Source organism: Aotus nancymaae, unplaced genomic scaffold (genome assembly GCF_030222135.1).
Source record: "Aotus nancymaae isolate 86718 unplaced genomic scaffold, 86718_ANA_hifiasm-v0.15.2.pri h1tg000029l, whole genome shotgun sequence".
Taxonomy (NCBI): Eukaryota; Metazoa; Chordata; class Mammalia; order Primates; family Aotidae; genus Aotus; species Aotus nancymaae.
This window is the reverse complement of record NW_026988442.1, coordinates 8,120,746-8,144,057: the sequence shown is the minus strand read 5'-3', so window position 1 is coordinate 8,144,057 and position 23,312 is coordinate 8,120,746. Positions and strand designations below refer to the sequence as shown.

General features: G+C 41.4%; 1 protein-coding gene across 3 annotated transcripts in view; it reads left to right on the top strand.

Annotated features, from left to right (window-relative positions):
• The window catches only part of ATRN (attractin), a 166,963-nt gene that overhangs the window by 125,703 nt on the left and 17,948 nt on the right, over nt 1-23,312 (top strand). The window contains exons 25-26 of one of the 3 annotated variants that reach the window (XM_064382274.1): nt 9,832-9,893; nt 20,717-21,127. In XM_064382274.1, coding sequence (XP_064238344.1) covers nt 9,832-9,893; nt 20,717-20,723 — 69 coding nt within the window. In that variant the 3' untranslated portion in view covers nt 20,724-21,127. Of the gene's footprint in view, nt 1-9,831; nt 9,894-14,082; nt 15,234-20,716; nt 21,128-23,312 lie in introns of those variants that run through there. The other 2 variants (XM_064382273.1, XM_064382272.1) reach the window with 2 other exon arrangements.

Genomic DNA, 23,312 nt, shown 5'->3' with positions numbered 1-23,312 from the left:
TTATTCCTGACTCTGCAACAGAGGTTGTTACTGTAATGTGGAACTAATACAGAAGTTGTCTGCATGCTGGGTGTTTCATCTACTGTTCTATATAAGAGGCCAGTGTTCACAAGTAGAGGCAACACAGAATTGGTATGGAGAACTGGGCATTCATTTAGATTTTAGAGTTCTGTTTATAGGTGCTAACAGGATTGTTGTACTGAGCGAGGGATGTGTGAAACTTTTGTTCACTTGGATATGCTATTTTTCTTTTAACAGCTTTATTGAGACATAATTTACACACCATACAGTTCACGCATTTAAAGTACACAGTTTTCAGTATATTCACAGAATTGTGTAGCCACCCATCATCACCACAGTCAATTTTAGAATCTTTTCATCACTTCCAGAAGAAGCCCCTTAGCAGTCACTCCCCATTCCTCCCTCTTCTGGCAACCCGCAGTCTGTATTTCCTACCTCTATGGATTTGTGTATTCTGGACACTTTATATAAATTGAGTCACATGCTATGCTGTCACTTAGCATAATGTTTTCAAGGTTCACCCAAGTTTAGTATGTTTCAGTACTTATTCCTTGTTACAGCTGAATAATATTCCTTATATGTGTATACCACATTTTGTTTATCCATTTTTCTATCGATGGATACTTGGATGGTTTTCACTCTTTGGCTGTTATGAATAGTGTCAGATATACTTTTAATGTTTATTGCATAATAACAGTGTATATCCATAGCTGCTGGTGTTAGTTATCTGTATCTTAAGAGTTTTAAGAATTATAAAGTCATGCTGTAATTCTAGGACTTAGGGAGGCCGAGGCAGGCAGATCGCTTTAGCTCAGGAGTTTGAGACCAGCCTGGGCAACATGGTAAAACCCTGTCTCTACTAAAATACAAAAAATTAGTTGGGTGTGGTCGTGTGTTCCTGTAGTCCCAGCTACTCGCAAGGCTGAGACATGAGAATCACTTGAAGCCAGGTGGCGGATGTTGCAGTGAGCCAAGATGGCACCACTGTACTCCAGCCTGGGCAACAGAGCAAAACTCTGTCTCCAAAAAAAAAATTAAACTGTACTTAAAGCACATGTCTTTCTTCATTTGAAACTACAGTTTTTGTACAGCCTTGTAGGTTTCATCATAAAGAAAAATGTATTATTCATTCTTCTTGAAAGTCCCCTCTCCTGCTTTTCAGCTTTGGCTTTGGTTGTCTCTTCTCAGCTCTTTAATGCTATTGTTCCCTTGGGTTTCATCTGGACTCTTTTTCCCTGGGTAATTTCATCCACACCATCTGGGAACACTGCCTGTGGCTGGATGGATAAATCTTCGTTTCTAGCAGACCTCTCTCCTGGATCTCCAGAGCCAGGAACCCACTAGGCTTTCTTAAAACTCACTCAGCCAGCAGATTTTCTCACCCAGAGCAGCAGCTGTGAGTGGACAGCAGGCTGTCCTTCGTCAGAAGCTTGGTATCGGAAGTGTGCCCATGCCTTCTTGGGAACCACGAGAGAGGAGGGGAGTGGAGTGCCCTGTGTCACCTGAGTCCAAGTGAGGAGAGAGCACACCAGAGCTGAGTCCTACGGAGCATGGAGAGGGTGAAAGGGGTGTTTGTGGTTGGGAAAGGGAATGACCAGCCCTTTCAGGAACTTCCAGGAGTTTAGTAGAGCTGGTGACAGTGCTGTGAGCAAGGAGCTGGAGAGCTGGGAGGGCCTGGAGTCCTGATGTGACTGGGAGTCGTTGAGGTTTTTTAAGTTGAGAAGTAACCAAAGATCAATGTTTAGAAAGACCCTACCGGCAGCAGTTGGGAGTCTGGATTGGAAGGAGCCAGGCCTGTCAGGGAGTCCAGGTGGAATTCTTGTGTAGAAACCCAGGGAAGGGGACCATCTGATGACACACATCCCATAGCAACTTTCAACAGAAAAAGGAGCTGACACCTTTTTCTGATAGTGTCAGAACAATTGCTGACCAGTGCTGTGGGCTGGCTGAGGTTGGCAGTCAAGAATTTGTTATCTCAGTCTACGCAGTATGGAGTTAGAAGAGTGGATTGTTCTCGGTTGGAATTTTGTCCAGAGAGTTAGGAGGTAGAAGAAAAGAGAGGGCTGAGGACATAAACATCCAAATTTTACAAAGAAGGAAGTTCAGAGCTTCTGTCTATATTGAAATAGCTAAGAGGGAAATGATTGGAGGTTTGGGATTTGCTTCAAAATAATATGGTCGTGGGGAAAGTAAGTGGAATGCAGATGAAACAAGGTTGACCATGAGCTGGTCAATTTACTAAAGCAGGATGATGAGCACATGAGGTTCATTATAGTGCTGTTTCTACTTTTTTTAAAATTTAAGATTTTCCAAAATGAAAAAGAGGCTAGACGTGGTGGCTCATGCCTGCAATCGCAGCACTTTGAGAGCCTGAGACACAAGGATCACTTGAACCCAGAGATCAGCCTGGGCAATATAGTAAGACTCCATCTCTACTAAAAAAGAAAAAATTACACTATGAAAAAAATAATACAGGTGCTAGAAGAAGAAATAAAGATATGAGTACATGGTTAGGCCTCCTAAAGACAGCTACAAGAGCATGCCTCTGCTGGGCAGGCCTGCAGCATAATGCACCCTGGAGCTGAAGTTCTGTTCGCCTTTACGGGAAGCACACAGCATAGTACAGGGGTTTTACCAGTTACTGGTGGGCAGTCTCTAGAACACTCAGGGATCAGGGGCAAAACTGCCTCTCCCTCAGCTCAGCTCACCCACCCACCCACCTTGGTGAAAATGGAAAACAGAGCTTCCCAGCAAGCCTCCTGCCTTCACTCCAGTGCACAGGTGCATCAGGGTCTGAAGGCTCCTCCCTGTGGGGCCTGGGAAGCTGCCCTTCAGTGGGCTATGGCTGCACTGTCTCCTGATCCTGCAGCTGTGTGTGAGTCTGTCCCCATATCCCAGAGAATTATGTCCATTTCCTGTCTGTGGTGGCATCTTTCCATCACTGTCACCCTCAGGATAATGGCAGAGGAACTAACAGAGGCACTAAGACCAGTGATACATATATTAGATGGAGGGGTGGGTCTGATGACGAAAATCACCTTCTATTTCAGTAAGAAGTTGGTTAAAGTGATGCCTGAAATGGATAGATCAGGAAATAACAATAAAAACATTAATAATAAAAAGGCAGCTCCCAGAAGAACTGAAAAGTAACCTAGTTAAAGGTGGGGGCCCTGGAGAGAAGCCTTCAGAAGAGCAGATGAGGAGCAGGGAACATTGCTTTTCATGACTAGCCTTTTGGTACCTTTTGATATTTCAGCTAAGTATGTAGTTCTCTAATAAATTCAAAATTGTTAATGAGTGTGATGTAATAGAATAGGAATTCTGGAGAATGGCAAAAAGGAATTACTAGGAGAAAATTAGGGAAAGAAAGCACAGAGCCGTATTGAGGTGGGAGGTTGGGAGCAGACAGATGGTGAGTGTTCGTTTGCATGGCAGGAATGAGTGGCTTGATGGTATTAACTGGCCATGAGGATCTGACCAGAGCTTGGCTATACAGTCTCTGTGCCAGTACAAACCATTAGGTGGGTGGTGTGTGAGGCCAGGTGATGGTCATGGGGATCTGGTCCAGAGCTGTGGTCTTGACATACAGTTCCGTATATGAACTTTGGTGTTTTTTTTTGTTTTGTTTTGTTTTAAAGAAAAAAGAGTTGTTTTATGTCACAGCAAAACTCAAGGAGGTGACAGCACAAGACCCAGGATAGAATATACTCAGCCAGGCCGGGCATGGTGGCTCACGCCTATAATCCCAGCACTTTGGGAGGCCGAGGCGGGTGGATCACAAGGTCAAGAGATCGAGACCATCCTGGTGAATATGGTGAAACCCCGTCTCTACTAAAAACACAAAAATTAGCTGGGCATGGTGGTGCGCGCCTGTAGTCCCAGCTACTCGGGAGACTGAGGCAGGAGAATTGCTTGAACCTGGGAGGCGGAGGTTGCGGTGAGCCGAGATCACACCATTGCACTCTAGCCTGGGTAACAAGAGCGAAACTCCGTCTCAAAAAAAAAAGAATATACTCAGCCAGGGCTCACAGAATCTTCCATCCTCAGCAAAGCCAAGGCCTGAGTGGAAAGGCTGTTGGCTTACAGGCCTAAGCTCTTATGGGAGGAATCAGTCCTCTTCTGGCTTCCGGCCTTGCAGTGTCCAGAAAGAAAAGATTGGCATAGTCAGACTAGGAGCCCCGTGGCAGCCACGGGCACCTAGGCTCTCTCTGGTTCTGATGTGAGGGATGGACATTCACGAGATCTTCAGTGTCTGCAGACCCTGGCCTCAGGGAGAGTGGAGGAGCACATGGGCCCGTTCTGGGCTAGGCTCCCAGCCTTGATGGAGCCACTGGTCCCAGGGGGCCGTGGGAGCCTACAGAGATTCTGCCCAGTACATACATACCTTGGGTTTTCTCAGAGCCTGTAAGACTTCACCTCACAGGGTGCCCAGCTGTCTTTTCTCTTCCTCTTCCTGTCTTGCATGCTCATAACAATGAAGTTCTTGGTGGAGAAGATAAAAGGCAAATGAGAGGTCCTTTCTTCTGTCTTTTCAAGTCTTCTTTATCAAACAGTGGTCTTTTCCTAGTCATTCAGTATTCATTCATCCATTTATTCAAGCTTTTAAGTACCTGCTTTGTGGATGGCACATAGTAGATGCAAAAATACAATCATTTTAAAAACAGAACAGTATTTGTTCTGTGGTAGTGGAATATATGAAATGTAATACTTTATTTTTATAGTAATCTTGGACTCAGGTCCTACCCACCGTACTTGATTAGAAATTTATTCTCAGCCTTTGTTTTGGCAGAGACCCAGTCCCTTCTCTCAGGGACGTATAGAAACCTTAGGGCTGAACTGAGCTCAGAGATTGGGGAAGACCCCCTGGTCTGATCTTCAGTCGCTGACTGCTGCGTCCTATTCCCTGGCTCCTCAGTCTTGAGGGCAGCATCCTCACTCTCATGTGGCACAGGCTTAGACATGAAGCTCCAAAGCCTCCCTAACCTGCCACCAGGACACCCCACATTCCCTGGCACTTTCAGAATGTGAAACCTCCGCTCCATTCCCTCCCTTTCCCTGCCTCCAGGTTTAAGCACTGCCTCTCCTTTTGTTTCAAAGCACTGTCCTCTCTTCCTCTACCCTTATCCTTCCCCATCTCCCTCTCACTCCCCCGAAGAGCCAAACTAATTATGGGGCTTTAACCTTTCAAGTAAAGGCGAGGATTTTTTTTTTCAATGCAGTACCTGAAATGCTAAAGAAATTATATAGGGAAAGGAACAGAGGAGGAGTTTTTGTTGTTGTTGTTGTTGTTTTGCGACAGTCTCGCTCTGTCGCCCAGGCTGGAGTCCAGTGATGCGATCTTGGCTTACTGCAACCTCTCCGCCTCCTGGGTTTGAGCAATTTTTGTGCCTCAGCCTCCCAAGTAGCTGGGATTACAGGCGCACGCCACCACACCCAACTAATTTTTGTATTTTTAGTAGAAACGGGGTTTTGCCATGTTGGCCAGGCTGGTCTCGAACTCCTGGCCTCAAGTGATCTACCCACCTCAGCCTCCCAAATTTCTGGGATTACAGGTGTAAGCCACTGTGTACAGCCTGATTTTTAAATAATTTCTTACTTCAGAGTTTCCTGAAGTTTGGTCTATGGAGACTAGCATCAGAATCACTTGAGGAGCTTAAAGATACAGAGATAGGGATAGGGCCTGGGATTCTGACTTTGTTGTAAGCTGGGAGTTTGAGAGCCATGGCCTAGTTCTTACAATACGAAAGTATATCTGCTCTTGTATGGGAGGTACAACAGTAATTTAAGTTAGGAATTGGTATCTTCATAGAGGAATGCAGGAATCCTGTTCTCCAGGATGTCTGTCTGTAGATAGCCATGGTATATGGTAGACCAGGTTTGTCCAACCCACAGCCCACAGGCCACATGCAGCCCGGGACAGCTTTGAATACAGCCCAACACAATTCATAAACTTTCTTAAAACATGAGATTTTTTTTTTGCATTTTTTTTCCAGCTCATCAGCACTATCGTTTGTGTTAGTGTATTTTGTGTGTGGCCGAAGACAATTCTTCTTCCAGTGTGGCCTAGGGAAGCCAAAAGATTGGCCACCCCTATGTAGACTGTGATTATCACACGCCCTGAGAGGGAAGCAGATCAGTGCCGAGAGAGCGTAGAGGAGAGCCTGCCAGTTTCCAGTGGGGTTGGGGGTGCTGATAAAGGGAGACAGTGATGTGCTAAGCCAGGAAGGACAGGGAGGACCCCCATGCACACAGGCAGGGAGACTCTCTAGTGACCATCTGCTGTCAGGTACAGTGGTAGAGTAGTACAGTGAACAGAAGCACTTTTGGCTGAAGCGCAACATTAGTGGTTGGGGACGTGCAGGTCCATAATATCTTACCCCAGACTCTGGGCCTCACTGAGCTTCTGAGTTAGAGTTTTTCAGAATTTATGAACAGATCCAGAGGGCCCATGGGGTAGATACACCTTAGACATACTGATGAAAGTGGAGTTGGAATTAGGTGGTGAAAGTAGCAGAACCTGAATTCTAGGTTTCTTGGAGTGTAGAGTATGGTGTCTACTGTTTGGAAATAGAGAAGAATGGCATTATGAGTTTTATTTATAAAATATAATTAGAATTTCTTCTTTGTATTAGAATAGATTTTTATATAGGAAATCTTCCTTATCTTCAGTATCAGAAAGGCCCCCAAATCCATTTCACCATTTTCAGAATAAATCATGAAAGAAAGCTTCGATTGGGATATTATCTTTAAAAATGAAACCAAAAAGTATGGGAAAATACTTTTAGAGTTAACAAAATTTAAATTACAGTTACAATCATGAAGCAGGTATGGTCCTGCTTCATGAGCCAAGTTCATAAAAGAAAAAAGAAAGTCAGTCAGATCTTACTGAGTTCTGTGAGAGAGATCATTATTTTTCCTATTAATATATTCATTTATTCAGCAGATCTTTATTAAGTGCCAAATAATGTATTAGTCGCTGCTTTAGGTACTGGAGATGTATAGTCAGTGGGAATAGGGGAAATCTCTGTCCTCAGTCCTCACAGATCTTATTTACGTAACTACGTGTACAGATACGGGCTATGAATTAAATAGAGCAAGATAAAGAGATGAGGGTATGGCTTCAGTCATGCACATGGTGCCCAGAGGCCTGATAGCTCCATCATGGACTCCATTAGGGAGTCCATCACTTGAGACTTGACTTCACAGCAGGATTTAAAAAGCAACAGTCTCAGGAAATGCCTTAGTATCCCCAAGATCCTCTCTTAATCCCATTCAGAGTATTAGGAAGCACTTCTATGCCTTCATCCTTAATCCCTTCTTCAGTTGATAACTGAAGGGCTAAATCTGCCAAGTCTTCCTTTGCCAGTGGTTTTGTTTGAGCAGTTCTCTAACAGCGCTTCCACTAAAATCTTATCTTTTGCAAGACTGATTTTACAGTTGGTTTGCATTGTCTGGGAGTCTGGGAGTAGGGACAGCCCAATTTATGCTTCTTATCAAGGTTATGCTTTTTACATTGAGTAACTTTTAATTACCCAGTAATTAAAATTACTGGCTAATTTTTAACAGTGGTCCCCTTCATTTTCAGAAGTGTTCAGTTTGAACAGTAAGTTTGGCACCTTATCAGTCAAAGATTGATCAACAAAGACTGACAACAGTGCGTGGGGTATTCAGCAGGGTTAGATATTTCTAAGTGGTCAGTGCATTCATAAACATTTTCATGTTAGGACTTTGGTTTCCTCAGACAGTCTTGTAACTATGGAAACTTAGATGATAAAGATTCAATATAAGAGGACCCCTTTAGAGTCTTGGGTACCAGCCATACTGGCAGCTGTTTTATATGAGGTTCTTTATGATTATAATTTGGACATGAACGTAGAGTGATCCTGCTTCAGCAAGAAGTCAGGCTAATGGTTTGCATCCAGTGTGGGGGAAGGCGGGGGCTGCCCTGAGGAGTGCTGTGTGGCACAGAGCACATCAACACCAGATAGGTCCTCAGACAGTGCCCTTAGCATCCAATGGTTTTTGGCATCTAGCAGTGAGTAAAAGTATCTCATAGATTCTTTAAGTGTAAACACTGAGGGCACACTTACGTTTTAAAAGATTGAAATCCAGACAAGGTTGGGGTGGACTCTGATCTGTTTCCTTCTCTCTCTTTATGTGTTATAACTTGGATTCTTCATTCCCCAAGATGACTTTGTTTATATAATTGTCCTCCAATCTTATTTTAAACTTTTATGTGAGGACCATGGGTCATATTCTGTAGCTTTCCTTCTCTCAAGGAGGTGGGACTGGTTATTGTGATAAAGAAGGAAAAGAAAAGAAAGTAGGTTTCTGTTTACTATATTAAATCAATGTGACTTTGTATTTCTGATTATAAATGGTGGCCAGAGGGAGGACACAAAAAATTCAGATTCTAAGCCCCATAATATTTTATGGCCTGAATAGTGTTGGAACTTTATTTATTTATGGAATATCAAAAAGAAAGTAGGGCCATCAAAAAAGCAAAGAGTAGAAGTCTCTTTTCTGGCCCCTGTGAGTCTGGCTCTAAAAACAGTGCAAGGGGTTGGGGTTGAGTGGGACTAATAAAGTAGATGCTGGCCATTTACCTTCTGTGCTTGTCATGTGAATTGTCTGTTCTGGCATTGACACTTGGTCAGTAATTGTTTCGTTTATAATACCATTGTCTCTCCAAAGAGGGCTGAGTTCCCTAAAAAAAGCAGGCAATGGCTGGGCGTGGTGGCTAATCTCAGAACTTTGGGAGTCCGAGGCGGGCCGATCACGAGGTCAAGAGATCGAGACCATCCTGGCCAACATAGTGAAACCCCATCTCTACTAAAATACAAAAATTAGCTGGGTGTGGTGGTGCGCACCTGTAGCCCCAGCTACTCAGGAGGGTGAGGCAGGAGAATTGCTTGAACCTGGGAGGTGGAGGTTGCAGTGAGCCGAGATTGTGCCACTGCACTTCAGCCTGGCGCCTGGTGACAGAGCGAGACTCTGTCTCAAGAAAAAATATATAGCAGGCAATGCACCACAGCATCTGGCTAGTACCACGTATATTGTAGGTGATAGTAAGGACACGATTATCATATTTAATCAATTTGGAGGTATGCATTTTTTCATGTGCTAATATCCCTGAAATCATGATGCATCTTATGGTCAGTGACTTAAAAAGCATTTTGTTGTAGTTAAAGTGTTTTTCCTAAATAATACACAGAATAATGCCTCTTTCACCCAGTGTTAATTTAGAGTTGATGAAATAAGTTGTGTTTTTATATTCTTGGTATGAAAACTATTAATTGATAATAAAATTATTTAAGTTCTAACTGATGACATATTGTCAGATGATGTTCAATGTGGCAAAACATGAGGCATAATTTTTTGTTGAAAGGACAGTATCTTGCAGTCAGTACACACTGAGTGCATAAATGTTGACAGAATGAAGAGCACAAAATGGGGCTGCCCACCTGGAGGCAGAGCCATGAATCAGTACTGAGGCAGACAAGAAGAGCTTTGTGTGTGGGTGGAGGTGCAGGGAGGGAGGGCCAGGCTTCATGGAGGCCTGCGAGAGTCTCCGAGGTCAGATGGAGAGAACCTCAGCGCTGATGTGAAGCTCAGAGGGGGCTGCAGGAGGCTGTGCTAAAGCCTCAGAGTATTGCCATGGGGCTGGCAACTAAACAAGAAATCTGAAGGGGTTTCATTAACTTCTTTAAAACGTAAAATCTGTTTTCAGCTTAAGTCTTGAAATGAGATGCCTGAATCCATGGTGGTTTCATAACCTGCATAATCACACTACCTGTTTTTCTGTCACAGATTGCCTTCTCCCAGCACAGCAATTTTATGGACCTGGTACAGTTCTTCGTGACTTTCTTCAGGTAATTTTGCTTATACAGACTCTCTCTGTTCTTTTGATTTAGGAGCTAGATCCATTAATAGAGTATCAGCTCCTAAAAGATAAAAGAATAATCCTGTGTTTCCACCACAGATCAAATTTACTTTATATATGTTCCTGAAAAGTTAGGAACAATAATATAAACTTAGTTACAATAATGTAAACTCAATCTAGCATGATAAAGTGAAAACTTCTGGTTTGTATCTTCTGGCTTGCAGGGGGTGATGGGGGCTTTGCATGTATCCTGTATTAATTTTTGCATGTATCCTATAGATAAGTTGGCTTTTCATATGGGGAGAATTGGGGACTAAAACAACATTTAATAATGCTTACTGATGTGAGCTACATATATGCTTATTCTTGTTCAAGAGATGAGCCTGGTGATTATCCTGAGTTTTAAAGCTGAAATTGATTTGTTAGTTCCCTGGGATTTTCTCTTTTATTTCCATAGTTTTTTTCTTAGTTTAATTTTTATCTTTATGAAAATACTATATACAAATAATTGGAAAAGACAAAAAAGTACTGCAGTTTTTAAAACAGAAAGCCAGCAATAGCGTGCCTTGCACCTTCCCACCCTCACATCCCCCCAGTTTAAATTATTTTAGTTTTTTACTTCTCTGTGTTTACACTTGGTTTTTCTTTTGTTCTTGAGTTCTCTTTTGAAGTACTGCTGTAGAAGATGAGGATATACTGTGTTACATGGCCTTCCTTAGCATCTGCCCTCACACCACAAAAACATACAAAAACCCCTTCTTCTCTTTCATTTAATTAATACCGTTATATCACAATATAGGGCTGAATCAATGATCCCTATTTACTATTTATGTTATAACCATAAAACTCTCTGTTTCTTGTTTCTTTTTTTTTTTTTTTTGAGACGGAGTTTTACTCTTTCACCCAGGCTGGAGTGCAGTGGCATGATCTTGGCTCACTGCAACCTCCGCCTTCTGTTTTCAAGCGATTCTCCTGCCTCAGCCTCCCAAGTAGCTGGGATTACAGGCGCCCACCACCATGTCCAGCTAATTTTTGTATTTTTAGTAGAGACGGGGTTTCACCATATTGGCCAGGCTGGTCTCAAACCTCTGACCTCATGATCTGCCTGCCTCAGCCTCCAAAAGTGCTGGGATTACAGGCAAGAGCCACCACGACTGGCCGGCCATAAAATTCTTATTCACAGCTGCGTTGAACAGTGACTACACTACGAGATTTTTTGGGTAGAAGGATCATTATTTGCTTATCCTAAATATAGTATTTGCCATGATTGGTTTTTTAATTGTTTGGTTTTTCTATGTGCCTACTCCTGGTTTATCACTATACTCTTGCCGACGTACCTTTAGAACAGTAAAAAATAAAATAAAATACCACTGTACTGTGACCGAACTGAGAAATCTCACTATGGTCACACACAAGCAGGTGCTCTCTTGTTGAGTTTCTCTTGGAGTTGTCCACCCTAGAACCCTCCCGCCTCCTGCCCCCCAGGCACACTTGTTGTTCTGAGGCCTTTGCCTTCCTCCTATATTGAAGTCTCTGTTTCCAGATTCCATGTCTTCATCTTCCTATCTATTCCCTCCTTTTACTGGAGCACATTCTCCAGATTTATGAGAAGAGGTACCTGGGAGGTAACTTTTCTACAAGCTCTCCTGACTTAAAGTATATTTATTTTATCTTTATAATTTGATTGAATGTCTGGGGCCAGGTACTGTGGCTCACACCTGTATTTCTAGCACTTTGGGAGGCCGAAGTGGGTGGATCACTTGAGCTCAGGAGTTCGAGCCAGCCCGGGCAACATGGCAAAACCCTGTCTCTGCCAAAAAAAAAATACAAAGTAGCTCGATGTGGTGGCGCATGCCTGTAGTCCCAGCTAATCAGCAGGCTGAGGCAGGAGAATGCCTTGAGCCTAGGAGGCGGAGGTTGCAGTGAGCAGAGATTGCACCACTGCACTCCATCCTGTGTGACAGAGTGAGACCCTGTCTCAAAAAAAAAAAAAATCTGACTAGAGGATTCTAGGTTCCAAATCATTTTCTGTTAGAATTGAGAAGACATTGTACTGTTTCTTCTGACATCTACTACATATTGAGAAGACTAGTACTGTCATAATTTCCACTCTTAATATCGGATCTGTTTTCTCTCTTAAAAAGAAAAGTATATTTAAGTGTAATATAAAGTTACAGAAACATTTACAAATCCTAAGTGTATAGCCCAGTGAATTATCACAAATTGAACACTTCTAGAGTATTGGTAATATTATCTCTTGTTCACCCAGAACATCTCAGGCTTCTTATTTCTTTTGTATCAGTTTTGGCAAGTTGTGTGTAGTTTTCTTCTAATGGTCTCATTCCATCTGTTCCATTCTCTTGTTCACTCAGAACAAGAGTTAATATTACCAGTACTCTTTAGTCTTGTGTTTTCCCTCACTCACAACCCTGCCTCTTCTCCAAACGTACCATTTGCCTGACTTCTCAAACCATACGTTGCATTTGCTATTTTTGAAATGCATATAAATTATTATTACTATTATTATTTTTGAGACTGAGTCTCTGTCGGTTGCCCAGGCTGAAGTGCAGTGATGTGATCTTGGTTCACTGCAGCCTCAGCCTCCCAGGTTCAAGCAATTCTCCTGCCTCAGCCTCCCAAGTAGCTGGGATTACAGGCACTCACCACCATGCCTGGCTAATTTTTGTATTTTTAGTAGAGACCAGGATTCACCATGTTGGTCAGGCTGGTCTCAAACTCCTAACCTTGTGATCCACCCTCCTCAGCCTCCCAAAGTGCTGGGATTACAGCCATGAGCCACGATGCCCGGCCAGAAAGGATCTTAAAAACTGTGAATTGGATCTTTGAAAAGAGTAAGAATAATATTGACAAACTCCTGGCAAGATTAACCAAGGAAAAAAGAGAGAAGGTATAAAAAGGGGGGCATTCTTCCAAATCTCGCAGATGTTTTTTTCCTCCAGAAGGGTATTTTATGAACAACTTTATGTGAATGAATTTGAAAATGAAGTAGATGGAATGAGACCATTAAAAGAAAACCAGATACAACTTGCCAAAACCAACACAGAAGTAGTAAGAAGCCTGAATAGTTCTATATCCATTTTTAAAACAATACTAATTTAATTTTTGTCATAGTGAAAACTCTAGGCCCCAGGTGGCTTAATTGGTAACATAACCTTTTTAAGAGAGAAATAATACCAATCTTAACCAAATGTGGAGAACAGATAAAGAAGGAACACTCCTTGTTTCTTTTTTTTTAACCTAGCACAACCTGACAAGAACATTATGAGAAAGGAATTTATAAGCCAGTGTCACTCATTAATGGGGAAGCAATCAATAACCAATATTATCTGTCAATAATATTAAAAGGCTGCTATGTCATGACCCAGTTGGATTTATTTTAGAAATTGCAAGATTGATTTAGTGTCAGAAAAGCAATCAGTATAATTCACTTTAATTGCATTAAAGAAAATACCGTGACCATCTTAATCAATGGAGGGGATAAAGCATTTGATAAAATTTAATATCCATTCATTTAAAAAACAACTTAGAAAACTAGAAAGAGAAACTTCCTGAACACTGATAATGGCACAACATATAACGTCAACAGCAAACCACTTTCTTAATGGTAGAATGTTAGAAGTTTGAGTTTGGGAACAAGACAGAGATACCCACTATCACTTCTACTCTGCATTATGCTCAAAGTTCTAACCAGTACAGTAACATAAGAAAAATAAAATATATGAGAATTGGAAAGGAAAAAACAATTATTACTTGTGACATGATTGTATTTATAGAAATTCAAAAGTATCTAAAATATTAGAAATAATAAATACAAAGTTGTTCGACTCGAGAGAAATATAAAAAATTAACTACGTTGTTCAGAGACATTCTTGCAGCTCTCATTAGTAAGGGCAGATGCTGGCATGAAAATCATGGGATTGTATTTCCTATAGGAAGCCGTTAGGTGGCCTTTTCTCCCCTCTTTACCATGAAAGAAAAAATTCTTTCCTGAGTGTTGCTGGAAGCAGATAGCCCCCTGTCAAGATCCATCGACATTCTGATGGGCCCATGTTTGACTCCTGTGGGTTGATAAGATTGAGAAAGAGAGTTATTGACAGGTTCTTAACTTGCTGTTTTCAATATGAAGTTCACTTATAATTTTTTTTTTTAAATTTCAGTTGCTTGTGCATTTTGTTCTCCAGAGCATGAGAGATCCCTTCCTATATTGTCTTTAATTATTTTCTGGGTGATGACCTCTCCACTAAGAGGCAACTAGTTGTGTTCATCCAATCTTGGAGGGAGATAAAATAACTTAATAAACAAAAAAAGATAAATTTTTGAGGCGATAGATTTCCCAGTTACCCTGACTGGATCATTACACATTGTATACAGGAATCAAAATATCACCTATAGGCACAAAATATGTACAAGTATTATAAATCAATAAAAATTTTTTAATTTAAATAAAGATATTCAGTATGTCTAAGGAAAAAAAAATGAAATCTGTTTCTGTATTTCACCCCCCAAAAAAGAAATTCACATTTGTATTCATTTGATAAAATTGTTCAAACTTATAGCATAATCATATCAAGAAAGAATGACCAAGAAAAATTTGAGTCCTAGAGTAAGACAGCTCACTGTCCCTTCCAGATAGTGAACATTTTGTCAAGTTATAGTGATCACTGTGGCACTGGCACAAAATGAGATTGACCAGTAGAATATAATGCCTAACTAAGGATCAAAGTTTAAAAGACTCATATGTGCCTTAAGTGAGGAAAAATTAAATGAAAATACAAAGTAGATAGTAATAAACAAGAAGCTACAAGGTCAGTACAGACTTGAAAGTCAGTAGTCACATGTGGCTTGTGACTCTTGACTAAGCAACTGAATTTTAATCCTACTTAATTTTAATTAATTTAAATATAATTAAACTGACATTCAGTTCATTGAAGCACTTGTAAGTATGGTCAACACAACTTGGATATATGAATCTACTTCAAATGTTTTATAAAATCAAAAAACAGCAAGTATTTTTGATGAAAATTTAGTGTTCAAACTAAGATGGCTTAGAAGTATAAAATACTAGATTTTGAAGACTTAGTAGAAAATAAGAGTGTAAAATGACTCAATAATTTATATATTGGTCACATGTTGGAATGATGTTTTGCCTGTCTTGGGTTAAATAAAAATATGTCATTAAAATTAATTTCATAATGTTTTAATGTCATGTTCAGAAAAAGCTGTTTCTTTTTACTGCTTAATATGACTACTATGACACTTAAAATTACATATATAGCCGGGCACAGTGGCTCATTTCTGTAGTCCCAGCACTTTGGGAGGCCAAGGCGGGCAGATCACCATGTCAGGAGTTCGAGACTAGCCTGACCAACATGGTGAAACCCCGTCTGTACTAAAAATACAAAAATTAGCTGGGCGTGGTGGTGCACACCTGTTACCAGCTACTTGGGAGGCTGAGCCAGGAGAATCGCTTGAACCCGGGAGGCAGAGGTTGTGGTGAGCCGAGATCGTGCCACTGCACTCCATCCAGCCTGGGCAACAGAGCGAGACTCCATCTCAAAATAAAATAAAATGACAACACCAAAAGCATTGGCAACAAAAGCCAAAATAGACAAATGGGACCTAATCAAATTCCACAGCTTCTGCACGGCAGAAGAAACAGTCATTAAAGTGAATCGGCAACCAACAGAATGGGAAAAAATTTTTGCAGCTTACCCATCTGACAAAGGGCTGATATCCAGAGTTTACAATGAACTAAAACAGATTTACAAGAAAAAAACAAACAAGCCCATTCAAAAGTGGGTGATGGATATGAACAGATACTTTACAAAAGAAGACATACATGAGGCCAACAAACATATGAAAAAATGCTCATCATCACTGGTCGTTAGAGAAATGCAAATCAAAACTACATTGAGATACCATCTCACGCCAGTTAGAATGGTGATCATTAAAAAATCTGGAGACAACAGATGCTGGAGAGGATGTGGAGAAATAGGAACACTTTTACACTGTTAATGGGAGTGTAAATTAGTTCAACCATTGTGGAAGACAGTGTGGTGATTCCTCAAGGACCTAGAAATAGAAATTCCATTTGACCCAGCAATCCCATTACTGGGTATATATCCAAAGGATTATAAATCGTTCTACTATAAGGACACATGCACACGAATGTTCATTGCAGCACAGTTTACAATAGCAAAGACCTGGAACCAACCCAAATGCCCATCGATGATAGACTGGACAGGGAAAATGTGGCACATATACGCCATGGAATATTATGCAGCCATCAAAAATGATGAGTTCGCGTCCTTTGTAGGGACATGGATGAACCTGGAAACCATCATTCTCAGCAAACTGACACAAGAACACAAAATCAAACACCGCATGTTCTCACTTATAGGCGGGTGTTGAACAATGAGAACACATGGACACAGGGAGGGGAGCACTATACACTGGGGTCTGTTGGGGGGAAATAGAGGAGGGACAGTGGGGGGTGGGGAGTTGGGGAGAGATAGCATGGGGAGAAATGCCACATATAGGTGAAGGGGAGGAAGGCAGCATATCACATGCCACATATGCACCTATGCAACAATCTTGCATGTTCTTCACATGTACCCCAAAACCTAAAATGCAATTTAAAAAAATAATAATAATAAATAAATAAATAAATAAAATTACATATATGGCTAACATTAAATTTATATTGGATAGCAATTATGTAGAGAATACAAAGGGAAAGAATTTATAAGGACAACATAAAAAGGTATAATAAATATGCTACACTAATCCAAATATTTTAAAGCAAAAAGATTAAATCTTAAGACTTTTTAAAGTAGAAAACCATCATGAAGACAAGAATTCTGATATTACATACTACCAAAAGTAATTAATGTTCATTGTAAAACTTCAAGTAATGTAAAAATAAAGTAAAAATTCAAACTTTTCCCAAGCCACTCTCTAGAAATTACCACTGTTAATATTTTGGTGTTTCTGTTTCCAAAATTTTTTTTGCTATGTGTATATACTGCACATAAATTTTGTTTTTTCTGACTCTTTGATTTATAAAATGGGCTACCTCCTTACATGTAGTTCTATAACTTGCCTTTTTACTCAGTGTTACATGTTTTACTTTTCCCATGTGGAGATTCACTTCGTTTTTTTTTTTTTTAAAGCAACTTTTCCCATAGTATAATGTACCATATTTATTTAACCATTCCTCTTTAATCTGACTCTTATGTTGTCCTCAGTTTTGTTTTTTTTTTAATTGCGTATGTCTTTGCATTTTTCTGTGACTATCTTTCCGGCATAGTTTTTTATCCTATAACAGGTGTATCGGCATGCTTAAGCACTGCCAAATGGCCCCTCATAACAGTTGCATGAATTTTCATTCCAATGGCAAGAATGAGCCTGCCTGTTTCTCTTACTCTTAGCAACACTGGAAGTTGTCATTGTTTTTAATTTTGCCAGTCTGGAAGGTATCAATGATACCTTGTTTTAATTTGATTTATTTAATTATTAGTGATATTTACTGGTATATTATAGTTCTTGTTCATATCCTTTGCTTGTATTTCTGTTGGGATGTTTGCCTTTTTTCTTACTGAAATTTAGGAACTCTATATTTTGTGCATGCCTGTGTGTACATGCATGGGCATGTGTGTTTGTGTGTCTGTCTGTCCTTCTAATCAGTTGTTTGTCTTTTAATCCCATTTATGTATTTTTTACCAGGCATATCTTTCAGTCTTTCCCTATATTTTCTTCACAGGTGTTTTATCTGCTATTTTTTTTTTTTAATGTTTAGCTCCTCTTTTATCCATCTTTAATTTATCTGGGTACAGTTTTACTATTTTCTACATTTGAGGCAAATTTAGTCTATTTGCCTTTCCATTTGAGGCAAATGGAGTCTTTCCATTTTTGAAATGGATAGACTTCCAGAAACTTGCGGTGCATCAAGGCAGGGTATCACTCCCCCAGCTCCAAGCCCACACCATCCACTGAGCCAGGAACTTACCCTCTGTTGTGACCTTTTTCAGAGTATGTCCAGCTCAGCTCATTGGCGCTTTGAGGGTACTGCAGAACCTACCCCAGCTGACACAGTGCCAGTAATATAGAATGCTGGAAACTTGGTGAAACTCCTCCTGTTCACAAGGAAGACTGTTCTTTCCACAGAAATGTAGATTCCAAAAGGAAACTGTTGTCTATCTATCATGTTATAGAAAAATTAAAATCTTAAAATCTCCCCCCACCACGTTTTTCTTCTGCTTAGTGCTAAGCAGCATGGACTCACTGACGCCAGCCATCTCCCATGGTTTTTCCAGGGCCAAAGAATCATCTTACATTCTTGCAAATTCAGTATTTTATGAAGCTATGTCCTGTGACTTCCACCAAATTATGAGTCCCTTTAAAGTTATAATTTCCTCCCTTTTTGGCCATGTGAACAGCAAGGCCTTTGAGGCAAATGGAGAGGAAAAGTGGATATAGGCACCTCCTGACCCAGTGACCTGTCATATTAGTCCTTCACAACCCAATGTAATTGTCTACTCTGTGAAGTCTTCTGGCATATTTACCCCAGAGACCATCCCTCTTGAACTCTACTCATGTTTGTATTATAGCACAAATTGCCCTGTAATGCAATTATTTAACAGTCTACATCTTAAGGGCAGTTGATGGATAGACTAACCTACAGTATGACATGTAGAGATGAACAGGACCAATTAGAGGTCTCCTAGAAATTTAAACTGGATTCTGAGAGCTTGGAGCAATTATCTCATGATTCAGCCCTAGCTACACATTGGAACCACTGGAGAAGCTTAAAAGAAGCAGCAGCCTGGGCCTTATCCCCCAGAGATTCTGGTCTAATTGTTCTGGTATAGGCCCTGGTTATTTTGATACTTTACAGGCTTTCCAGTGGTTCTGACGTTCAGCTGGCGTTGAGAAATCCTGAGTCAGCTGAAAGTTATATGGAGTCAGGGATGGGATAGTAGCATATCCATCTATGTTCCGGCTAAAGCATAGGTGGCCAGGTGAGAAGGAAGACAGATATCCTGAGGCTGCTGAGGGGATGTGAGCCTGGACCCTGCTCTTGGCAGCTCCATGATCCCAGTTCCTACAAGGGCTGGCCGCTTTAGGGCTCTGAGAGATCCCCATCTTTATTCCCCCGCAATCATCTATGACCACCTAAATAGGAGTTATCTGGCATTTAAATTCTACATTGTAATTACAGTATTTTACATCATGGAGGGACAGTTTTTATAAGTTTTACCATTTTGTTTTTATTTTTGCACAAGTTTTATGTTTCATGTCTTCCTCTTTGGGTGTTTTTGTTGTGCAGAACTATGTCCAGGAGTAATTCTCTTAGAGAAGTTCTTAGAAAGCATTTAATACTTGTGGGGAGCCCTTCAGTGTGAAGATTGGAATCCTTCTGCAGTTTTGCAGCCTCATTACCTTGTATTTCTTTGATTGTTTCCTCTCCTTTAATTCTATTTGCTTGTTCTAGAATTTCCTGTTAGATGAATGAGGGAGATTCTGCATCTATCCTCCATATTTCTTAACTGGACTATCACTTTCTCGTTTTCCTTTTGCTCTACACTCTAGGTGAGCTCCTCAGCAATACTTTCAAGCTCGTTAATTTACTCCAAAGTTAGATCCATTTCTTGGAGCCCATGCAATGAGTGATTTTATTTTACATTTTAATTCTAATATCTTTTTTCTAACAATCTGTTTTGTTTTTATGATTGAAATTTCCTTTCATGTTCCTTTGTAAGATTAGTAATTTTATTTGCTTTTGGAGTCTTATTTTTTGCTATGAGTAACTGTTTTTCATATTTGTTGTTGCTTGGCACCTCTCTTGCATGATGTTGGTTTTTTATCAAAATGTCTGATGTTTGGTTGTGTTGAGGATTCCATGTTTGCTCGTGTGTACTGTTTCTGTTTGCCTCAACCTGCAGTGAGTGTGGAGCAGGGGCAGTGTGTGCTGCCAGGTGGGGTGTGCCGAATGAGAGCCCTGATCCTGCTTGGCCTCCTCGGCCCAGGGCCAGCGCTCACTGACTTAGCTGCTGGCCTCCACCGCTCTGCTCAGGCAGAGGAGGGCAAGACACTGTCTGGCATGACCACTCAGAATGCAGCTCCCCGTGAACACTCTGGCAGTTTCCAGAACCCACCCTCTCCCTTTCTGCACTTGGAACATCTCTTTTCTTTTTCAGCCCTCTCCAGTCAGACTGCCATCTCTATGCCCCATCTAAGTTTTTTGTTGAGAGTGACTAGTATATATAACTCCCTTATCTATGGTTTCACTTTCCATAGTTTCAGTTACTCAGGATCAATGATGGTCCAAAAACATTAAGTGGAAAATTCCAGAAATAATTGATAAGTTTTAAATTGCACTGCATTCTGAGTAGTACGATGAAATGTCGTGCCATCCCACTTCATCCTACCTGGGATAGGAATCATCCCTTGGTCCAGTGTATCCACACCCCTATGCTACCGCCCACTAGTGTCTTGGTTATCAAATCTAAAAATCATAGTATACATAGGGTTCAGTACTATCCATGATTTCAGGCATCCACTGGGGGGCTGGGCATGTAACTCCACAGATTAAGCAGGACACTGTATTGCCAAATCCAAAGGATACTTTTTGGTTCTCCTCTTCTTGACTTCTCAGTGGTATCAACCAGCTGGCCACCTCATGAATAAGACTCTTTCAGCCGTCTGTGACCCATGCTGGCCTACTGCTAAGCAGCCTGCCTACTGTGCAACCTTTTCTATTCAGCCTCTTACTGTTGATTTTTTTCCCAGAGCTTGACCATGGCCATCTTCTCACTTTGTATTCTCTGGTTGGACTCTGCCTTCCCCATCTGCAGTATGACATGCCCAGAAGTGAACAGTTCCATCCTTCTTCACCAGTGTTCCCCACCTCACTAAGTGGCAACATGGCACTGCCGGTTTCAAGCCACTTCTCTCGCTTTCACTCAGCAGGATTCCCTTACCATGCCCTAGAGCTACAGCCGTTGGTGCACTCTCCACCTCCACTCCCCAGCCCGCCAACCCTAGCATCACAGTCTCACCTGGACCTTTTCAGTTGACTTTGGCCCCTCCAGAATCCACAGAAAGTCCAGAGAACACCTTTAAGATCATGTGTCTAGCCCTTCACCTCATGTCCTGTGGCTTCCTGTTGTATCTAAAATAAAATTAAGCATCCCGGGTGAACTGGCCTCTTCTTATTTCTTCACATTCAGCTTGCACTCTTCTCTTCCACATTTCTGCTACCAGGGCCATTTCCTATGTCCTCAAAAGCACAAGCTCTTTCCCTACACTGAGCATTTGTACATGCTTATCCCATTTTCTGGAACACTCTTCTCACTACCCTTCATTCTGTATACTTTCATGCCTTACTTGATTTTTCCAGACAACAAATTCTCCAATTCTCCAACACCAACTCAGTGTCCCACAATTCAGTTCCATTCCAGCACTACCCACAGTTGAAGCAAATCCTGCAGGTTGGGGCTCAGTCCCACAAGACTGCTCCCACTTCAGACACCAAGCACAAATGGGTTCCAGGCTACCTCACTGCTGCCAGGCCAACTACAAATTCAGCACTTCCAATGACTGCTCACTCCAAGATCTGACGATTTGTCAGAACGGCTCACAGAACTCAGGAGAGCACTACATGTAGAATTACAGTTTTATTATACAGGGTACAACTCAGGAACCACCAAATGGAAGCTATGGGTAGGACAAGGCCTGGGGTAGGTGAGCATAGCTCTTTCATGCCCTCCCTGGACAAGGCTCCTCCCTGCACATGGTTGTGTTCACCATCCCAGAAGCTCCCCAAGCCTCATCATTCTGAGTTTTTTATTGAGGTTTCATTACATAGGCATGATAGATGAAATCACTTTCTATTGTGACTGAACTCATCTCCAGCCCCTTTCCCCTTTCTGGAGGTTGGGGCTGAAAGTTCTAATCCTCTAACCACCTAGTTGGGTTTTCTGGTGACTAGCCCCTCTGAGGCTCTTTAGGCCCCTCTCCCGGTTATTCATTAGCACACAAAAGACACTCCTGTCCCTCTGAAAATTCTAAGGGCTAAGCAAAATTGTCTCTCCTTGTTCCTCTCTGGTAGAACTGTATTATTTTTCATCGTGGTATTCATATGTTTACTTGCTTAATATCTGAGTCGGTAGACCAAGCTTCAGGGGAGCAGGGTCACTGTCTCTCGTTCACTCCTATACACACACATCTTCAGCATCTAGTACATAATCTGCTCAGATATTTGTGAGAAGTAAACTTCGACTCTTCAGGAAGAGTGCAGAGTAAGGAGGAACCATAGGCACCAACCTCTCAGGGAAAAAAGCTTGTGTCGATGGTTTGCTTTAAAGGGATGTAGTGGCTGATTCTAACTTCACTTAGTAGGCATCTTAAATCCTTAGAGCATATGTATGGAATAAGATGGCCCTCCTGCCAAGTACCCAGTGAGGACTGGCCACTTCTAGTAGACATTCAGTCCCTGGACAACTGAATGACACTATCAGAATAGATCGGGAAAGTATCTCTCAGACCCATGGCCTCTTGTGTAGTAAACAAGGACAGGTGACGTTTTCATAACTTCTCCCTTGTTGGGGTTGAACTTTGGGAAAAGAATCTGGAACTTTGGTTTTTCTCGACGATGTTTACTATCTAGTAGTGATAAACTTTTAGCTAAGAATCGAGTTATTTTCATAAGCATAGGGAAGAAAATATTTTCCCAGAACAAGTTAACTGTCTAAAAGAATATATTTAGCTTTTTTGTTTGTTTGTTTTGGAAACAGGGTCTCTGTTGCCCAGGCTGGAACACAGTGGTGCAGTCATAGCCCACTGCAGCCTCAAACTCCTGGGCTGGTCTCAAGCAATCCTCCCCACCTCAGTCTCCCAAGTAAAGCTGGGAGTGCAGGCATGCACCATCATGCCCAGCTAATTTTTTCTTTTTTGTAGAGATGGGTTCTCACTGTATTGCCTAGGCTGGTCTTAAACTTCTGGCCTCAAGCAGTCCTCTTATCTCAGCCTCCCAAGGTGCTGGGATTACCAGCATGAGCCACTGTTCCCAGCCTGGTCCAAAAGAATTTAAAATGGAGCATATAAGGAAAAGGGCAAAGGTATCCAGATAATCCTAAGTACTCTGAAGACTGGCTCATATAATATATGGAAAACAGAACAAAAGTTGGGGGAAAATTCAATGATTCAGATGAGAAAAATCAATGTAAGATGAGTTAGAAAAAGTATTTTCAGACTCAGGGCACAGAAAAGTAAACTCTAGGTCCTGACACAGTCTGTGGAGACCTCTTCGTGTCCTAATGAGATGCTTTTCCAGCCTCACAAAGGAGCCTCTATAAAGAGGGAAATAATGAGACTCTCCCCTGCT